At 42.6% G+C, this 21,280-nt stretch overlaps 3 protein-coding genes across 6 annotated transcripts; 1 reads left to right on the top strand and 2 right to left on the bottom strand.

The window, feature by feature from the left end:
• The first annotated feature begins 2,800 nt into the window (after positions 1-2,800).
• On the top strand, positions 2,801-15,889 carry fbxl13 (F-box and leucine-rich repeat protein 13). Its single transcript, XM_083762729.1, has 14 exons — positions 2,801-2,987; positions 3,099-3,234; positions 8,327-8,379; positions 10,544-10,644; positions 11,383-11,512; positions 12,069-12,167; positions 12,440-12,560; positions 13,356-13,518; positions 13,633-13,752; positions 13,854-13,977; positions 14,094-14,174; positions 15,074-15,208; positions 15,363-15,526; positions 15,663-15,889. Exons 1-14 carry the CDS (start codon positions 2,817-2,819, stop codon positions 15,847-15,849), a joined length of 1,785 nt encoding a protein of 594 aa, XP_083618855.1. The 5' UTR covers positions 2,801-2,816; the 3' UTR covers positions 15,850-15,889.
• On the bottom strand, positions 3,274-11,586 carry LOC310857804 (leucine-rich repeat-containing protein 17-like). 4 transcript variants are annotated; one of them, XM_083763698.1, is made up of 7 exons: positions 11,453-11,586; positions 7,793-7,990; positions 7,143-7,616; positions 6,107-6,330; positions 5,236-5,391; positions 3,805-3,946; positions 3,274-3,714 (listed from the first exon to the last, which is right to left on the bottom strand). In XM_083763698.1, exons 2-7 carry the CDS (start codon positions 7,915-7,917, stop codon positions 3,441-3,443), a joined length of 1,395 nt encoding a protein of 464 aa, XP_083619824.1. In that variant the 5' UTR covers positions 7,918-7,990; positions 11,453-11,586; the 3' UTR covers positions 3,274-3,440. The 4 variants fall into 4 exon arrangements, with proteins under 4 accessions (XP_083619824.1, XP_083619823.1, XP_083619825.1 ...); XM_083763697.1 differs by having other exon boundaries at positions 7,793-7,955; positions 11,458-11,586; XM_083763699.1 differs by having other exon boundaries at positions 7,793-7,955; positions 11,453-11,576.
• Positions 15,890-16,021: 132 nt separating the features above from the next.
• On the bottom strand, positions 16,022-21,247 carry fam185a (family with sequence similarity 185 member A). Its single transcript, XM_083762636.1, has 8 exons — positions 20,610-21,247; positions 20,406-20,518; positions 20,219-20,311; positions 19,416-19,554; positions 17,430-17,471; positions 17,196-17,294; positions 16,673-16,807; positions 16,022-16,427 (listed from the first exon to the last, which is right to left on the bottom strand). Exons 1-8 carry the CDS (start codon positions 21,058-21,060, stop codon positions 16,315-16,317), a joined length of 1,185 nt encoding a protein of 394 aa, XP_083618762.1. The 5' UTR covers positions 21,061-21,247; the 3' UTR covers positions 16,022-16,314.
• Between the last annotated feature and the right edge of the window lie 33 nt (positions 21,248-21,280).

The raw sequence follows: 21,280 nt of genomic DNA, 5'->3' as shown, positions 1-21,280 counted from the left end.
TTGAACTGGCTACAATTTCACAAGACATCACAGGCTGGTAGGTAGACAGTTTGGCATATATTCTCATCCAAAATGTAAGAGATTTGTGGCAGAATTCTGTGCTACTGCAATTTCATTCAATGTGTAGTGTAACTTTTGGAATGACATCACAGTTTGGGATAATTTTTTTCAATTTAGCTGCCATTGAGAAGCTTCGAACGGTCTTAAGACACGTCCACCTTAAACCTATTATAGTTTCATGGTGCCACATTGTACAGGAGTCAAAGAAGACCAAAGAGTACATTGAGGTATGCCATTCTCATACAATATGCCCTTTTAGAAGTTGTGTACTGTGGTGTACCGGTATGTACAGTATATTGTATGTTTTTGCTTGTGCTTGTTAAGTGTGTCCTCAACCAGAAGTTGGACTTGGATTTATTTGAAATGGACAGCAACGAACATCAGACTGGGGAAGGACTTTCCATGCTCCCAAGCAAGCTTTTGCTAAAGGTAGCCCCTCGCCCACATTTCCCTTATTGCTTGTTTCCCATGAGACAGTTTAGTTCAATCACACAGAGATGGCCATGGATTTAAAGCTGTGCTGTTTACTTGAGCTCAATAAGACTTCAGGCATGTATACATTAGGTCATACATATTGCACAAAACTTCAAGTGGACTTTGCTGAAAATATGCACCATGTCCATTTAAGGTCAATTGGACTAAGTCAGTTGTAGTCTATCATGTGGTCCATTATGGCCTATTATCCATTATTATTGTAATGTAAAGGTTCTGTTTATGAAGCAATACTTGCCCTTGTAGTTTAGTGCATACTACATACAAATAATGACTTTAGAATTGCTTTGGATGACTCACCTGTTGATTAGATGATTGTTTGCAGGGTTGTTTAAGGAGAAATAATATCTGATTTCACTGCTTGATTACTGCCACTGACTGCCAGTGGTATTATACTTAACATCTTCCAGTAGCCTATGTTTAAGATTCCAGAGAGGGTTGTACCTTAAGTGTTGTTACACCAGTCTGTCTTAACACCCTGTTTGTTTCAGTGGGTTTACAATGTTCTTGCATAGTCATCTTATCATCATGTCATTGATTGTTCTGCTGTTTTCATCAAACACCTCTCCTAATGAATATATCCCCTTACTATTACTATGTTTGGAGAGAGAAAGTGGCTCTTTGTACCAATGGAGTTGGCAGGGTACTGTATGCAGTGGGTACAGCAGGGCGGTGGCTGAGGGGCCAATCAGCCCAGCCCTTTTTGTTATTGGTGGCTAGGTGCCTCTTTTAGGCTAGCCAGACATTCACAGACATTCCCAAGGGACCATCAATTCATCTGGACTTGGTTTTCCAGCCATATGGACTGCAAATGTTTAGCACACAATAGCTCCACAACCCTTACATACAAAGAATAACGTCACCCACTTCTTTACACATGTAAACCTGTGATTCTAATTCTACATGTAAATCTTAATATTACTACATTAGGGGTCCATATCAGCACTACCTCAGGCTCTGATTTGTAGTGTACTTTCTTGGTGGATATAGTCTAGAGTAGACAATACTACCGGTACATACTTCTAACATACTGTACATGTTTTGTTTTTGTTTTTTTTGTCGGACACTCCCACACCATATGAAAGAATGTACCTATGGTGTTTGAAGTGCAGAAAGTGCAGTTGTGATTATTTAAAATCCGCATAGCACACAATCTACGGGGGGTTAAGTATGTCCTATGAACAAAATTTAGATGAATTTGTTGATGATCAGGATTCCTAGAAGACAGGACAACATTAGACCACACTGTATCCCAGCTCCAATCTGGATCTAGATTTGGTATGTCATTCCTCCATACAGTATCGACAAGCAAGGTCCCATAACTAGATTCTAATAAATAATCATACAATACGGAAACAAAACCTCTTGACCCAATATCACAGATAGGTCTATGCAAAGGGTGCATTGCAAGGGGGGTCTGCCATGGCACCCCATATGTCCTCATGGCAGTTCTCAATTGTAAATAGAAAAAAAAAGAGTTACCAGGCAAGTTAAAAATATCACATAAATTCTGGAAAGAACGTAAACCATTAACATCAAATAAATCACCCAAAGTATGAATCCCTTTGGAACTCCATCTGGGAAAACGAATAGGACGATTGTCCAAAAGCAAACCATCATTGTTGAACACTGGGGAAAACGAATTCCATTTCAAATCAAACTTGCGCAATTTTTCAGCCGCTCTCCACACTGTTACTAAATGAAAATTATTGGCCCAAAGCGAACTTTGCATTGATTATTCGTTATGTTTGAATAGATCAGATCTCTCAATTCAACAGGATGAACCAAACTCTCCTCAAGCTCTCGCCAACAAACCTTTATAGTTGAGTCGAAATATCTTAAAAGGGGGCGAAGAGTGAAAGCCCAATAATATAATTTGAAGTTAGGCAACGAGAGACCGCCATCAGCTCTGGTCCGCTGTAACAAGGAAAGTTTGAGACGTGGGCGTTTCCTATTCCACACAAATTTAGATATAGCAGAATGAATCTTAGTCCAATACTGTGCTGGCGGTGGCAGTGGGAGCATAGAAATCACAAAATTAACCCTAGGAAGGACATTCATCTTTATGATTGATATTCGAGCTCGAAGAGAGTTGGGCAATGACGACCATCTGTCTAAATCAAGACAAATCTTGTTCAAATTGTCACTATAATTGTTTTTAACAGTACTGTACATGTTTTTGTAGGTACAGTAATAGTATACTGTTGACTGGGTTCTGTCTTGTGAAAAAATAATGACAATCAGCAGGGTATCCTCTTTTACTGATGTATAAAGCATTCCAAAATGTACATCTCCACTCATCAGTCCTCTCAACATGTTGCATGTCTATTTGTCTTCAGGTCTTTCAGTGTCTTGACTTGAAAGACCAGATGAACTGTGCTGAAGTGTGTTGCAAATGGAAAGCAGTCATTCAGTCAGGCTCACTGTGGAGTCGGGTCTGTATCATGCTTGTAGTATTTAACTGATAATTAATTGTTTTTGTAATATAATATTATTTTTCAAACAAAACAACAAACAAAATAATTTGTACATTTTGGGCCTTTCAGATCAACTTTTCCGTGGAGAAAGACTGGATTACAGACATCATAGTGAAACAGATTCTACAGCAGTACCGTCCATTTGTGATCCATCTCAACATGCGTGGATGCACATCTTTAAAGTGGACCAGCTTTTCATGCATCAGTAAGTGCATTCTGGCACTGTACCTGTGATATTTAAAATGAGAACACACTAAAATATCATCATCTAAGAGTACAAAAGTTTATATATTCTTAATATTTTTATGAAAAATACAACACACAAAAATACAGAAAAAGTTAGTTTCTCCATCTGATACAGACTGCTTTTCCGTGAATGTGAAAAAGGAAAATGAAGAGCCTTTTTTAAGTTCATAGCCTGATGATCTGGTACTTCTGGGGCATTCTCAAGTGACCCGGCTCCAGTTCTTCCTCCAGCTCTCCCTGTGCTTCCATAGCCGTGTCCCAGAGTTCAGGGTCCGTCTCACTTGGGTCTGTCTGGCCACGCTGTCTGGGGCATTCTCTGTTGTAGGAATGCACATATTCCTCCACACTCTCTCCAGCGTACTCAACAGGGGAGCGGCACAGCAGGCCAGAGTGGGACACTCCCGGGTGCAGGCGCAGCCAGTACACCATGTAGTGAATGCTGCGAATATAATCATATTTAAAAAAAAATCATTATGTGTTTATATTTGTGTCATAACCTTAATGGATCTTTATAAGCAGTGGAACCCACCTGTAGTCACACACCCAGGGGTTTCCTTCCAACTTGAGCTTGGACAGGAAGTAAAGATCTTCTAGAACCCCATACTGGAAAGAGTGCAGACTGTTTTCAGACAGGTCTAGATCACGCAAATGCAGGAGGCCGGACAGGGAGCCTGGAGTAGAGGGGAAGTGAAAATAGAGGAGTAAGCGTGAGTACAGGGTGTATATAAAGCCATTTCGTTGCGCAGATTACTATGAAAACCTGAAAAACCTGTAAGTCTGTCGATCTGTCCGTCATGCCTCCATATATGGCCGCCAGTACCTCACGCCTCGTGACACGTCACGCCACCACATATGGCCGTCAATCCCTCACGTCTTGTGACACGTCACACCACCATATATCATCAAACCCTGGATAGAAGACTGGATCATCACCTGGATCTGCATATATGGATCTGACCTCAAACCTCAAACCCTTCTCTGATCTGTTCTGACATTCCGTATGTTGATCCTTCCTGTCCTTCCTCTTCGATGTCTCCCTTTTGAGTTTCTGACCCCCCATGCCAAAGTGCCAGTGCTCGCCCAGCAGTCTGCCGTCACCCAGGCGGATGCTTGCACGCGACCTTAATTGCCCGCTTCTCGTCCCAAAGTACTGTAGTAGTAGTAGTTGCGACCACAGGTCGCATTTACTATGAAATCGTACATTTCCCGTCAGTCCCCATACATGGGAATTCCCCCATATATGGTGCCCAGGTCTCGTGACATCATGTGACATCCTTCCTCTTCGATGTCTCCCTTTTGACTGATACCTGTCCATTCAAACTCTAGACGGGTCAAAGTTATTAATGCAGCCGTGCCCGGCAGGCGGCAAAAACTACAGTTCTCAACAGACCTGAAGATTAAGGCCCGGCCCTCATCAAACCCTGTACACTCAAGAGAATGTACCAGCTACCACCCTTAGATCTCCATATATGGAGCTGACCTGTTCTGACATTCCATATGTTGATCTGACCTCATCAAACCCTGTACACTCAAGACATGCTCCTTATATGTCCAGTACAGAATTCATTCCATGTTGATCTAACCCCCCATGCCAAAGCGCCAGAGCTCGCCCAGCAGTCTGCCGCCAACGAGGCGGATGCATGCTTCTCGCCCTTAGGCGAGTAATTGTAAACATGTGTTTTTCTGTCACTGTCACTTTGAGACATTCCTTCCCAGAAACGTCCCATGAAGTTCTGGCATTGACTCATGCATCACATGATGTTGAAACTTGACAGTCTTTTGTTTTTGTCAATTTGAAAAGACAACGCATACTTTTCAAACACAGTATAAACCCAAGCAGGCTACATTTTACAGTATTATGAATAGAAAACATATAGGTTATTGTACTGAACTCTATTCCACCTTTCTCTCTCCCTCCTCGAAGGGGAACCCGAAAGCGTGCGCACGCAAACTTGCATACCTGTGTCAATGCGCGTCAGGTTGTTGTTGCTGAGGTTGAGTGTCCTCAGACTCCTGGCTTCCTTGAAATCTCTGGCTCTGAGGTGATTGATGCTGTTATGGGACAGGTCCATTTCAACAATATCATCTAGAATACCTGTAGGAACCTCTGTTAGACCTGGAGAGAAGAGTGAGAGGGAAAGGAATCACACTACCACGTTGCTTTTGTTCATTTGTCATTTGTGGTTCTAATATTTATTGCGTAATTAGCGTTGTTGCATTTTCCATCTGTATGACAGTGTTCTTGGGACAATATAGTCGAAGACAGTTCAGCACATAACAGTTTGACATCCCCTAGGCTCTTTGGCAGGAACAGCAACTGGAAAACTGGCACTGGGCCAGATTCAAGCTCATACCTTGCATACTTACTGTACATCCAGGCCCGCTCAGCCAATACTCTTGCATTATAGCAATCTAACAGATAGTTAGTTAGGCAGTTTAGTTTACCAGATGTACTTCACATGCTGGTGAGAACTTTATTTGACCAATAGCTTATTTATCATGAGAAACGAAGAGCGTACACAGCAAAATCCTCAGTGTTATTTCAACTACCGTCCATAAGTCCATATCATGATTGATCATGATAAATGAAGCATGACACTTCATAGCAATAAATTGGAAAATGCTGTCAAACGAACAGTCTTTGTCTGCCAGCTATGAGTCTGCCTCTGACAACCCTCTAAAATAAGTGGAGGGTTTGTCATTCCAGTGGGGTGACTGCTGGGATATTTAATCATGTACGCGTTTTTTGAAACAGAGCCCAAGACGTACAAACACATGTTCGACACCTGCACACTAATGCATGCACATTACACTGCCGCTTGCGAACCAACCTCTGTTTCTGCAGTCCAGACGTGGTCGGGGGAAGAGGTATGTGTGGCAGGAGGTGGTGGCATCTGGCTTGGTGCGGATTGGAATTGGAAGGAGGTCCAGAGGTCCCAAAACCGGCTCTGTTTCATCGCCCTGGGCATCGCTGGCGGGGTCTGGCTTGCGGCACAGATGCTCAGGGTCGACCTGCTTCAGCTTCCTGCTTTTCAGCCTGAGTGGTTCTGCACACCTGGCAGATGAAATGATAATCAGTCACAGTGTCATCCTTGTGCATCTCATAAGATACACGAGGAAATCATGTGACACATGAGGAAAATGGGATTCTGTCTTGGTGGGTGTATTGTTTGCAATACATATTTCCAAGGAACTTGTCTTAAAGAACGGGGCGGTGGTGGGTCAGGGGTAGAGTGGCCAGATGGTAACCGCAAGGTTGCAGCAAGGTTGCCAGTTCGAACCTGGGCTCCCCCAGAGTTAGTGTCGAAGTGTCCTTGAGCAAGACTCTGAACCCCTAATTGCTCCTGATGTGCAGGTTGGTGCCTTGCATGGTTTCCGCTGCCATCGGTATATGTGTGTGTGAATGGGTGAATGTAATGCACACTCTCTGTAAAGCACCTTGGATAAAGGCGCTATATAAATGCACCATTTACCATTTAAAGAACCATACTGGCCATTTTGTTGTCTATTCACAACTTCGACATATAGTAAACCCTTTATTTTTAGATTCTGTTTGTTTACTTTTAATTCATATAGTCATTAAACATTGCAAAACTTTCCTGAATAATCAAGTCAGTGTTGGCTAAACATCATTTTCTGGATGTTTTAATTTAGTTCATAAATCTTATTAGCTCGAGGGAATATTTTCAGCCACACTTTTCAAATCACAAACCACAGTATGCGGAAAAGGGTTGACAGTAATACTGTATGCCATGAGTCATAGTCAATGGGCTAACCATGCCAGACCACCAGTACGATCCTTTAAAGAACATGTTTCCCAGTAGAATAATGGATTGCTGTCTGTACCAAGTTGACCAAATCATTCACCTGGCATGATTTCCTAGGTTGCGGTTGCTCGGGACCTGTAGGGTGCGTATGAGACTGTCCATCGTGCAGAGGCAATTCCAGGGATTATCGTAGATGCGGAGGTAGCGCAGGTTTGGCATGGGGATGAGAGCCTCCTCGCTCAGCGTGCTCAGTTTGTTGTGCTGCATCAGCAGGGTGGTGAGGTGGGTCAGGCCCTGGAAGGCCCCTTCCTCCACCACAGAGATGTGGTTCTGCTGCAGGTCCAGGCTCTTTAAGCCCTCGTAGCCGACAAAGGCCCCGTCGTGAAGGACCTTTATCCGGTTGCGGGCTAAAAGCAGGTGGCTGGGTTTCTGGGACCAGGAGTCTGAGGCAGGGATGGCGACAATGCGTTGACCCTGGCAGTCCACAAAGACACCGGTGGAGTCTCTGGACTCCGAGCAGGCAGGCAGCCGTCTGGTTGGGCCTGATCTGCCATGGCGCCCACTACCTCTTACCCTGTTATGACATGAAAAACATTTCTTACTATAGTTGTGAGAACAAAATAATGGTGTCAAATAATTTAGATTGAACAGTACATAGATTCAGACTCAACAGTAAACTCTTACAAAGTAATATCAAATTTGTGTACGATGATTCAACGAAGTATAAATTGGGTTTCAATTAGACTTTACCTGTCTCTGGTGAGGCCATGCCTGGCTCCTTTGAGCCCTTTGCCCCTCCCTCCTCTTTTGATCTGGGTGGATGGAGGAAGCAGGAGCAGGAAAAAGAGTGCCAATAAGGAGGATTTCATGTGCATTCTGAGGTCAGCTGCTATTCTCCTTTCAATGGGAAGAGCTGGAGATTTTGGAAAGGACTGTTAGGAAAATAGACTTGGAAACAGAAGCAAAAGGGGTCACGGGTTAACAGTGTTATTGTTGATGAGACACAGCTGCTGCTGCTGCAGACAGCATGTTATATAAGAATGTTCCAGAATGTACACATTGTTTTGATGTGCAGCCTAAAAGCCACAAGGCTACATTCCTTATCATCTGACCTGGAAGGCTATTTAAGAGCACTAAATCATAGCTGTGAAGCTAAATGTATTACATTGTCATGTGCTATACACTAACACATAATTTGTCATACTTAAAAGTATAGGCTACTAATCCCACTCTCACTTTCTGCTTCTCTCTCTCTCCCCTTTTCTTCCTCTTACTCTGTCATAGGTAAGTGCAGAAATCTACAGGAGCTCAACCTCTCAGAATGCTCCAATATCACTGTAAGTGAATCACTGCACACATTACTGACAATGCCTATAATCACATGCCTGTGTATGCTTGGTGATACAGTACAAATTAAGACCACATGTGAAATCCTGACACGTGGCTCTTAGTAATCTGGTTTTTTATAGTACGCCTACCATCATTTAACAAACTGCCCTCCCACTCTGGGCGTTTTGGTGTAGAGCACATCAAAGCCTTCTACAAAAACCTAGGTGTTTGTAAAGATGATTTTAAAATGGCAATGGTAACAACTGAGGAGGTACTTAAAAAACTGAGTGCCCTCCAACCCCACAAGGCCACTGGCCATGACAATATTCCCTCCAAATTTCTCAGAGACTCAGCCATTTCCATAGCTCCAGTCAACACCCACATAGTAAACCTCTCCATCAAACAGGGACAGGTCCCCCAAGATTTTAAACTGGCCAAAGTAACCCCCCTGTACAAAAAAGGGAGTAAATTAGAACCCGGCAACTACCGCCCTATTTCCATCTCAAAAGTGATGGAAAAAATAGTCTATGAACAGGTTGAAAAGTATCTTGCCACTAATAAATTGTTGTACGAGTTCCAATCTGGTTTCAGAACATCCCACTCCACTGACACATGCCTCCTCTATTTGAGCGACCACATCAAACACGAGGTGGATGCTGTAAAATACTGCGGCATGGTCATGCTGGACCTCCAAAAGGCTTTTGACACCGTGAACCACTCCATACTGGTTAACAAGCTATTGGTTTTGATAGCACATCAGTGAGCTGGATGCAATCCTACCTGGAGGGGAGAGAACAGATGGTGGAGGTGAACGGAACACTGTCCCCCCCCCCCCCCTCCCAGTGAGCTGTGGTGTCCCACAAGGAAGCATACTAGGGCCTTTACTGTTCCTAATATATGTTAACGACATGACATCAGCTTGTGACTGCAACTTGTTCCTGTTCGCAGATGACTCAGCACTGCTGGTCTCGGACAGGAACAAACTGCAGGTTGAAAAGACCCTCAGCTCTGAACTCGGTAGAATCTGTACCTGGCTCGCTGATAACAAACTATCCTTACACCTGGGAAAAACTTAATCCATTCTCTTCGGATCTAATAGTAATCTCAGCAAGGCAGATGGCTTCTTGGTTAGAGTGGGTGACAATATAATCACACGAAAAGATGAAATTACCAGGCCAATCTTTCCGGTGATAAAATGGCCACCAACGTAATCAAAAAAGTAAATCAAAGAACAAGATTCCTTTACAGGATCTCCTCACTGGTCAACAAAAACACCTTGAAGACCTTAACAGGAGCCCTTGTACAAGGTTTCTTTGACTATGCATCCACCTCTTGGTACCACAGCACCTCAAAGGCCCTTAAAACAAGGCTCCAGACCTCCCAAAACAAACTGGTCAGGCTCCTTCTTGGCCTCACCCCCCGAACCCACCTCACCCCTGCCCACTTTGACAGGCTGGGATGGCTTAGGGTCGACGACAGAGTACAGCATCTTGCAATGGGTCTGGTCCACAAGATTCGATACACCACCAAGATACCCATGTACCTGTCTAAGTACTTCCTTAATGTAAACGAAGTCCAACAAACCATGTACAACCCAGATTCGGCACAAACAAGGGACTAAATGATTTTCGCTCCTATGTCACCAAAATGTGGAACGCCCTACCAACAGTCATTAAGACTTGTGAATCCCTTGACTCCTTCAAAACCGCTCTCAAAGGGCACCTACGGATGGCTGCAATTCGAAACTGGCCTCTGTAAAATCTGAATCCCCCCCCCCCCCCTTTCCCCTCACTGTATATGTATGTTTTCCCTTTTTGCTTCCTATATGATGAATTCCTGTTCTGGTCTTTAACTACATAGAAGTGTCTAATTGTATGTCTCTAAATGTTTTGATGAATTGAACAATGTGGACCCTGTTGTAAACAAGTGTAATGCTTAATTGGGTCGTCCACTCACAGTTAACAGTCTTTGTATTGAGTTTGTGCTTGAAATATACTGTAATTCTACAAACTGTTAATAAATATTTTAATCAATCAATCAATTCTCAAAAGGTAGCTCAATACCAGGGAGTTCCATTCAATGTAATGAACTTTTGTACCAATTATTTGTACCCACTGTGGTTTATACCGTCTATTGTGGTTACAAACATGACGTCCATGCCTTGTCTAATAGGATATGATGGTCCAGAGAATTCTTGAAGGGTGTCCCAACCTGCTCTACCTGAACCTCTCGTGCACACATGTGACAAACCGAGGTCTGAGAGAGCTGTCCAGGTAAATCTCTGCAGTCTAAGGATCTGACATTAGACCTCATTGTTGCCAACCTCTAGACTTTTTGGTTTTTATCATTTTTCTATTGTCTCTAAGCCCACCCAACTGAACCAAATTGCCCCTTTTCATTGGCCTCCTGCTATCGTGTTCCCAGAAAAGACACTGTTTCTGTTTCAACTTGTATTTCATGTCAGAAACGAATGCTTGCTGCCTATAGTGCCATTATGTGATTAACCACTTTGAACCTGACGTCCCTATTTTGGGCATGTTAGACATATTCAAACATGTTCGAACCTAGCAGAATGTTTCACCAACACCAACCCTTTTAACTTAAAAGGGTTGGATCTACAGTAACACCCAGAAAGTGAGGGTGACTACAATAGCAGACCACGATTGAGACCACCATGTTATCCCATTTTTCCCCAGGGCATTTTAGCATTAATTCAAAATTCAAAATATTCTCATAACAATGCATGTCTGCACCAGTGGTCACCTGAAGTTATTAACTTTTTCTTTCTTCGTGTTGGTTCTCTTATAGTTATTCTTAATGCTCTTCAAAGAGAAATTCATATTACAGGACAAGAATTTGAAAGCATTTTCATTCCTTTATAGATACTGTCACCTCTTCTCTTCCAGAGTACATGCCCATCTAAAATCCTTTTTCCAGAAAATATCTTAGAACAACTGAAAACATTTGGTCTTTTATTTACCGTATTACTAATGCTATTGCTGGATTTCCAGGATCTGTCTCAGCTTGCAGTACCTGAGTCTGGCCTACTGCTACCAATTCACTGATAAAGGCTTACAGTACCTTACCACAGGGAAGGGATGTCACAATCTCGTCCACCTCGACCTCTCCGGCTGCACTCAGGTCAGTGGGTCTGCTCCTCTTCGTCTTATATGTTCTCTCCACATGAGTTGCAGCTGTAGTCAGGTCCCTGCTTTTTTTTTTGCCTTTCCCAACAAGCCGAGTATTCAGTTTCCCTGGGATAAGTTGAGTCACTCGCCTCTACTTGGACTGGTTAGGCCTTCTGGTCTCTTACTGTACACAGGTCAGTGCCGTACAGTGCTCAAACTCTGTTTAGTCAGAGGAGCTCTGGAAGTTGTGCAGAGAGAGAGAGAGAGAGAGAGAGAGAGAGAGAGAGAGAGAGAGCAAAAAAGGGGACTGTAGCCAAGAGGAGGGCTTAGATTATACACACCAAACCAACACCCACCCACCCACCACGTGCACACTACATAACATCCCACACATCCACCGCAACTTTTATAAACATATATCGTCCCTGGAGTGAGTGTTGGTTTGGTTCCAGGTGGTGTGGTTTCACTCTGCTGGCCATGATAAAGTGATGAAATAAAGACAAACTGTAACCAGAGAAATAGTTTAGATTTCAACTCCACATTCTTGCCTGGTTTCCTCTTTTCCCCAGATGACGGTGGATGGTTTCAGATATATCTCAGCTGGATGCACTTCACTCAAACATATTGTGATCAATGATATGCCCACCCTGTCAGATAAATGTGTCATGGTAAGGATGTTCTCACCTGTATCCATAACCACATAAAGCAATTTCTAAATACACTGTATTTTTGCCTTACAACAAAGTATTTAGGGAGTAAGTGGTTTAAGATTGTCCTCACGTAAACATGCTATTGCATAATGTATCCACTCTGGAATGTTCAACAGAGACTACTCTTTAGAATAATGATATTGCCTACTTGGAAATAATAGTTTGTTAAAATACCAATTCAATGTTACAATAAAAGAAGACGTTAATCTGAATCCTATCTTTTTCAACAGGCACTGGTTGCCAAGTGCCGCTATTTGTCTGCTGTCTCACTGCTAGACACTCCTCATCTGTCAGACGATGCATTCAAAGCCATCGCTGAAGTGGCCAAACTGAGAATATTCAGCACAGAGGGTGAGACAACTATGACCTGTTATTCACATTCCAAAACCTATCCCCACTTAAGTACCCTAACTCCTCTCGTGTGTGCTGTCGTCTTCTAAGAGCAGAGGCTTGGCCTTTTAGGCCACTCAATCTAAGATTGAGAATGGGTTCAGAATGGGTTCAGAATCATGAATAACCCCTAGTTTGACATGTCACATGCTATTAAAGCATAATTCAAAAGTGAAATGTTTGCCTTATATAGGTTTTCAATGGTACGCAACATTCAACCCCTGAGTTTACCATGATCCAAAATGTATATAATAATCTATTTTTAAGGATCATAAAAAACCTTGAAAGATTACTATTGCAATTTATTTTGGGTCACTCCCCTTTTTAGCTTAGATTGACTGGCCTATTTGGAACAGTTTGAGTGTGTGTGTGTGTGTGTGTGTGTACGTACACTGTATGTAATCTATGTTTATCCCCTCAAAAGTAGACAAATTAAAGTCAATAGATGTGTTAAAAATTGGACAATAGTTTATGTATGTACTGTATGTAAAAAGGGGTATTGTACTGCACTTGGTTATGCAAAACCAGAGTAGGATATGATCATAATTTATGCTATTTCAAGGAGGGGGGGGGGGGGACTTTATATTATATAGTCAGAGCATGTTTATTCACAAGCATAAGTAGCTTAAGCATACCTAATTACTTTTCTGAACGATCAATATAATCTTTTAAAAACATTTTATCTATAGTGCACTTACATTTGAACCAAATCTCAGTGCTAGCATTGAAACATATGAATACCTATTTCTGCGGCAGGCAATGACCACATGACGGATGTCAGTTGGAAGGCCCTTTGTCGTAGCTCACAGGGACTCCGAAGGCTCCACGCCGCAGACTGCCCCAGGATGACCGACGCCAGCCTCAAATCCATGAGCACACTGAAGAACCTGCAGTACCTGGACATCTCACATTGCAGCAGGTATGTTTATGACATATTGACATTTACCCTTTGATGATGCAGCACTGTGAATGATAAATAAGAAACCCCACTCTTTGGCATTATTCTTTCGCAAATGAATGTTTATTGTTTAAGGGTAGGAGATGTGGGGATGCGCTACCTGACTGAAGGCGCCTCGGCAACTAAATTGCGAGAGCTGAACGCGAGTCACTGCAGCCGCATCAATGACATCTCTGTCAAGAGGATTGCCCAGAGGTATTTGTCTGCGAGCACGCACACACGCACACACACACCTTGCACCATGGTCTGCTGTGCAAAGATACTGAGTGCTGTGTGTGTGACCAATTCATCACCAGGTTATCTAAGCTGTACCAGCTCAATGTGAGCTATTGTGAGAGCCTGAGTGACAATACCCTAGAGTGGCTGAGTGGCAGCTCCATCACCTCTCTTGACATCAGCGGATGTAATATCCAAGATCAGGTAGTGTGTGTAAGCTATGTGTGCTCACAAGTGCACTGTAAACATCTGATTGAAAATAATTCTCTTTGTAAAATGACAGTGTGCACCTTTTTAGCGAATACTCTTTGCCTGTTTAGGGACTGAGTGCACTGGAAGGAATTCACTTGAAGAAGATGGTTCTCGCCGAGTGTGCCAATATTACTGACATTGGCATAGAGGTACAATTCTAGCTATATTGACACTCCAAGTGAGTCATATTTGTATCTTTTACATGAGTGTGCTCATTTGGTCTTAGTTTGTTATAATTAGCATACACTCGTATTCCAGAGACGTAAAAACGTCAAAGGTCAGACACGGTGCCAAGATTTGAGATTCAAAGACTTTATTTAATGCATGTGCAGCAGTGACAGACTCTGCCAGACTGTTTTTCTCTTTTATTGTCCTTTGATTCCTTTAGTTTACAATTTTTCATAGATCACACACACACAAATTGGGTTAACCAATTAGGTTTCATACCTCTTCTGCATACTTTATGTAATAATTGTCAGCCTGTATACTTTCCTTGTGTGTGTGCAAATAACCATAAACCTAATATGAAAGATCAGAGGATGTACAGAGGTTTGGACAGAATCTGGCAGGGATAATAAGCAACTAAAGTAAACATATACATAATATACATTCATGCAGCAGGATGACCAAAGTAGTAGTGCAAATAGCAGTAAGTACACTTGTGAGCTAATGCAATCCTGAGCTAGATAGATACGATCAAAAAACTGTTGTATAAAGATATACACATTTATTAATGTGTCCAAAACAAACAAACCGGCAAAAAGGTGCTGTTGGTGAGTGTGTAATTATAGGTTAAAGACAGCTGGGTCCTTGTTCAGAGCTCTAATAGATTTAGGGAAAACTGAGTCGCTGGCAGTGTAGGCGTTTGCCTGACCGCAGCAAAACATTACATTGCTGGAGTGGTGGGAGTCCTTTATAATTCTTCTATGAGTCATGAACATAATATGTCAAACAACAACAAGAGGGCTTATATGCTGTGCATTGCCGTCTCTTGTTTGATCATCTCTCATCTGTTATTACAATCACCATTTACGTATTTTTCTCTGAGATGTTCTGCAAGCAAGTGAAAGGTCTGGAACACCTTGATGTGTCTCACTGCGTAGCGCTGTCTGACCAGGCCATCAAAATTCTCTCCTTCTACTGCAGAGGTTTAGTCACACTACAAATGTCGGGTTGTCCCAAGGTAAAACACAAATACATCAGTTTTAAGTTATTTGAAGTGTCAGTTCAGTGAATCTTCAGACTTCTATGTGCTATGTGCTCTGTGCTCCCAACCCCCTCCCCCCCCCCCCCCCCCCCCCCCCCCCCCCATTTCATTCCACGCCACGTTTTACCAGATGACAGATGTAGCGATGCAGTACCTGACATCTGGGCTGCACTACCTGCGAGAGTTGGACGTGAGCGGCTGTGTGCTTCTCACCGACCGCACGTTACGATACCTTGAGAGGAACTGCCCTCCCCTCCGCTTCATCACGATGGCCTACTGCACTGGCATCTCCAAGTATGCAACACACTGTACACTGCATGCAAAAATGCATTTTTTACTTTTTTACTTAATTGAACTACATGCAGCATGTGCTTCTGGTGCACTGCAGTGGAGGCTTGTTTGTGATAAATGCACATATGTGTTCCATCAGGCTGGCGGCCTTGAGGCTGCAGCCACGTGTGCAGCACTGGGAGCACAGCAGTGATGACCCTCCCTATTGGTTTGGATACAACAACATGGGCCAGATGGCGCATTCAATAAGAATGGCCGACAAGACTGATGACACCTGGGAGGAGGATGGGGAGCGAGCGCTCAGCGACAATAAGAGCAGGAACTGAAGAGAGATTAAGACTGACCCTCGAAACTCCTCACACATGGCTTTATAATAATACATACCGGTACATATTGTACATAACATGAAGTGATGCCCATGACCCCATCATTTCAAAGAATCATCTTGCCGTGGTTAGCAGAATTGTTCTGTTTTATATCCAATTAGATACGGTCATCAGAGTTGAGGTATTTCTGTATTACATCATATTCAGTACACATATACACAATACATACTTTACATAACCATTTTGTCATCACAGTAACTTATAGCAGTCCCTGCATTTAGGCATGCAGAGACAAATGAACTATGCTTAGTTTTTGAGACAGATGAAGCGTGTATAATATTCCCGGCAAGCACAAACTTAAGTTTGGAAGAACATAGTCCAGAACCTAGTTCATTCACAGAATTAAAGCTCCTGCAAACAAACTAAGAGCTTTTACAACCTTCCATAAAACACTTCATTCAGGACTCAGCTCCCGAGCTTCAGGGATTCAAACCAGCTTTGTGTCTTCAGCTTGATGGGGCCTTGGTCTGCCTGAGCCTTAATCCACTGGTCCACCTGGGGCTTGCTATTCACATGGCCTGAGAATAAGGGGGTAATAGACAAGAGTAATGAAAGACAGTTAAATCGTGGTGCTGGATGCCACTTTTGCATCACTTGTTGACAGTATAGCCACTCAAGCCCTACTTCAAAAATAGCAAAAATAGGCACTCCACGTTGTAAGCTTGTAGAATTGTCCAAATATTAGGGACACCAGATTGTTGTGGTTATTAATAGTAGTTACACAGCGTTTTAGGATAGCGTCTAATGACAAATGAAGACTAACCAGTGACTGTGGTTTGGCTGTCAGTTGTGTTGTGCTCCGTGCTCTGTAGGATGACCTCTGGGCTGATGTCCACCGATGCTCCACTCAGCTCCACTCTGGCTCTTATAGATGAGGGTACACGTATACACACTGTCCCTAGGGAGAATGAGTTTGTAAAAAGACAATGGAGAAACATCAATTAAAGAGTAAGAAATAGTTTTGGACCAAGGCAGTTGAGTCTGAGATATATGACTCATACTCGTTTTGTATACTCATTCATAGCTGTAGTTTATTCCCAATATTACAGTGTGGTAATGGCATAAGATACAATTTCAATTCAATTCATCAGTTGGATGAATTCAATTCAATTTTAAATTTTTACGGAGGTGCAAAAAACAGGATTCATATAATTGGGTTAGTCTGTGATTATACAAAGTTACCTAACCTAACGTGATTTGTGTATCAGTTACTAATATCCAAAAAAAATTAAAAGCGATTAAATGTTTTTAATATAATGTACAACTGAACTTTTCAATCTGTTTACCTTCTTGACTGTGAAGGTCAGCACTGCCACTGTCGCCAACGTATATATCAATGTCTCCACTCTTTGAGGAAACCTTTAGACAGCCATGATTTGAACCATCTGAAATGGCAAAGCAAGCCTCTGGTACTTTTGTCTTTGTGATTAAGATGAAATACACAGTTCATTGTGCCTTGTTATTCAGTTGTTTTACTGTATATAACCAATGTTTGTGAATTGAATAACACACTTGCTTACCTACAATTACATCTCCAGAGATGTTTTTCACAGTGGCATTACCTGATAATAAAACCAAGGGAAAAAGTGAGTGTTCGACAGTGTTACTGTGACAAGCTGTCAATGTTGCGTACATACTGTACTGTACTTTTCAGCTCCCTATAGATGGGCGGTGGGCGCCAACACACTTTGTATGTGCAGACTTGTCTAACTTTCTTAAACCTTCCATATTGAAGCTAACAGGGTAATTGTTTCCATGCCCTCTGGGAAGAGAGGGGACCGTATATTGTACAGTATGTCAGGAATAAGTCAAAATTCTCTGTGGATGATTCATCTTCTTATCTTGGCATCACACTAGCATTCAATTCCGTTCTCTTCTTGATCCAAAAATAGGCGTGACACTTTTACTATTAAAATAATAAAATATATACTGTATCTTGTTTATTCAAAGCCATGATGTTTTGGCCCAATCTGCCTTTTTTGGAATGGTTAGTGTCTTTCTTTTACGGGGGGGGGGGGGGGGGGGGGGCTTTTCTGCCTTTATTGATAGGTTCAAGTGAAGACGGATAGGAAAGACGGAGGAAGAGACAGAGAGACATACAGCAAAGGTCTGCACTTCCCATTACAATCAGAACTGCAGATTCACTCCCAATCTTCCGCCGCAGTCTGAAAACGCACTCTATAGTGTATACACATACCGGTAGTTTCCTTAGATAGATATTGCACTTTTAGATTCTTTTTTTTTTTTTTTTAAGATATTTTTTTGCGGCTTACGCCTTTTATTGATTTTTGAAGGGACAGACAGTAGGCTGACAGGAAACGGGAGAGAGATGGGGGGATGACATGCAGTAAAGGCCGTGTCGGGTCCGGGAGTCGAACCCGCGGCACACTGCGACTGGATTACCAGTCCGGTGCCCAGACCGTTACGCTACGGCCTGGGCCCACTTTTAGATTCTTAAGCTTACGTAGGATTCATGATGTATTACCATTTTTTTTGTTCTTGCTTATTGTAAATCGCTCTAGATTAAGAGCGTCTGCTAAATGCCTAAATTGTAATTGTAAAGGTCGTCATGAACAGCGCCTGGACCGCTAGGCTTTTGTGACACACAGAACCAAAAAAGCACTTGTGGAAGATTGTTGACCTACAATACATAACCTCAAATTAATTCAACTTTAATTGAATATAATGTATGTTGTTGTGTGTAGTACACCCAGAACAAAACTACAAAAGCACAAACAATTTACAATTTAGCAGACGCTATTAATCCAGAGCGATTTACAGTAAGCAAGATTACTGGAGTGGAGACACAAGATAGTTAATGTATGTCACTCTGAACCATCTCCTGGTTCAAATTAAATAGGATTCTTTCAATGCATCTGATGAATGTTTTTACACTTGAAATCTTCCTCACCCCATCTTAGATTATAATGACAGAAGGATTGCTTGTCCATGCATGTGGTTAAAATGATGATGGTAACGTTGTTTAGCTCATACGTGGGCAACTGGTGGCCAAAGCCTGGAAAGTGGAAACCAGACAAATCTGCCATCGGAAAATATAAATCTCTGGGGAGATTGATCTGGCACATTTGCGGCCCCACCTTCACTTAATGCAGGTCAATATCGGAATACTGATATATTATTGATTTCAGCCGTTACAATTCCAAACATGCAAACATGACCAGTCTATATTAGTAGCTTAATGACTAGTATTTAAAAAGTATTGTCTTTTTTGGTCCATTGAATTTGCAATTAAGTTCATAAAGTTGACATAAATGCATTTGAAATTAAATAAACATTTTACTTTTCAGGATTCCAATTCAAAAATAGCAAAAACAATCAGGATTTCATCTCAAATATAGCAACAATAGCAGATCTACAAGCTCAAAACACGTCGCACTAGATCAGCTATTTTAGCTACAACAGTATTATGCAGTGTTTCCCTCTGGAGTGAGTGTGGAACTAGACCCTCTCCATCTTCAAAGTTGCCCACCCCTGGTTTAGCTTACCATGTACGTGACCCAGCTCTACTCTCCCAGTGGAGGATGTGACAGAGGTGGACTCAGCATAGATGGCTTTGACTTTTAGAGGGCCATGTTCTGTTGACACATTCATTATGGTTCCTTGGAGCTTCTTCACGTCCACTGCCTACAAAAGTGCAGACAGATGGATTACTAAATGGCACTGAAAAAGTTCTACAATAACCACCAAGGTGCTAATGTTTGTAGAAGAGAATACAGTCAACGTAAACAATTTCACTCAATCTCCTGTCTCTCTTAAGTGTCAAAGTCGTAGTATTTGTCACACGTCCCACTGGGAGGAGACCCCGGGGCAGACCAAGGCACAGATGGAGGGATTACATCAACTCACTGGCCTAGGAACGTCTCGGGATCCCCCAGGAGGAAGTCACTAATGTTGCTCTGGAGAGGGAAGTCTGGAGCTCTCTGGTGGAGCTGTTGCCCCCGCGACCTGACTACGGATAAGCGGATAAGCGCATTTGACCCATCTCTTGGAGTGGTGTGCCGCAGCCGTTCCACACTTGGGAATCATTTGTAGTTGATCTAAAAAAAACCAATCCAACCCTTGAAGCTGAGTGCCAAGCAGGGAGGCATTGGGTCCCATTTTTACAGTCTTTGGTATGACCCGGCCGGGAATGTACTATAATTTGTGAAAACAAGTTGCAACTACATAATACATACATAATACTCTCTTAAAATAATATAGGCTAGCACTGCCCCCTAATGACTGCTGACTGAAAGAGCAGACTAGCCTGTAATTTGTAAACGAGTCAAGTAATGTAACTTTGACTTACACCATTTCCTGATGTAAAGATGTCCACATTGCCATAGATGGTGCCCATACCAGTCACATTTCCTCCGTGAGACAGCACCTCAATGTGGTGACCCTATGATGTGACAAACAACACTCAGTTCAGCATTAGGACATTTCAATGTTGACTAGTTATTGCAAGGATTGTAATTATTTTCTTTTACGTCTACCTTGACCGAGTGTAGCACACAGTTGCCCTTCTCTGTTTGCAGCTTACAGACGTCAGCACACTCCATTTTCTGGACGTGCACATTGCCCTTTCCTTTGGTGGTGATGTAGAGATCTGGCACACAAATACACAGCTTTAATATTACTAGCAGTTGAGTTATCTGATGCGTGCCTTTCCAAACACAGTGTGTGATGCCTATACTTACTACTTTTGGTGGGTGCAGTCAGTAGTACAGACAGGTCGCTGCTGGCCCTTTCAGCCAACACCGACAGCTCTTTGTTTTGTTCATCATACTGGACTTGGAAGTCTAGGAGAACACCCTGGTTGTCACCGTGGACTGTAATAAAGGCTCGGTCCGCCTCAGGGAATGCAAGTGGATCCAATGGGGACACTGCTATGTTGCAACCCAGGTGTGCGCGCACTACGCTGAACGGGTCAACGGCAAAATCCCACTGCTTCAGAGTCTTCTCTGCCTCCTTGGTGTTGGTTGTTGTTGTTGGAGCCTCTGACTTCACACAGGGAGATGCTGATACATTCCGTAACGTTGTTAAGGACCACGGCCTTGAAGGTGTTTGTTGCCGTGCTGTTAATGACTGCCAGCGCAGAAGAAGTCCAACACATGATGCACGCTGACACGCAACTGAACCCCAGAACATCACGGACACCTTTGGTAAACAGTATTATTATAAAGCATGTACATTTCCGTCGGCTAGTGGAAAACTAGCCCCATCTGTCGTGGAAAACAAAATACTTTAGTAAACAAGACACATTCTTTATCAGAGGACAATAACCTTATTATGGGAAATAGACAAATGTATTTAGGTAATCTTCAAAGTCGCAGCCATTACTTGTGTCTCCACTGTCTCCTCCAATCAA

The sequence above is a fragment of the Protomyctophum parallelum genome (genome assembly GCF_964188405.1).
Source record: "Protomyctophum parallelum genome assembly, chromosome: 4".
Lineage (NCBI taxonomy): Eukaryota > Metazoa > Chordata > Actinopteri > Myctophiformes > Myctophidae > Protomyctophum > Protomyctophum parallelum.
Note: the sequence above shows the minus strand (reverse complement) of the source record. Positions and strands in the feature narration are given on the sequence as shown.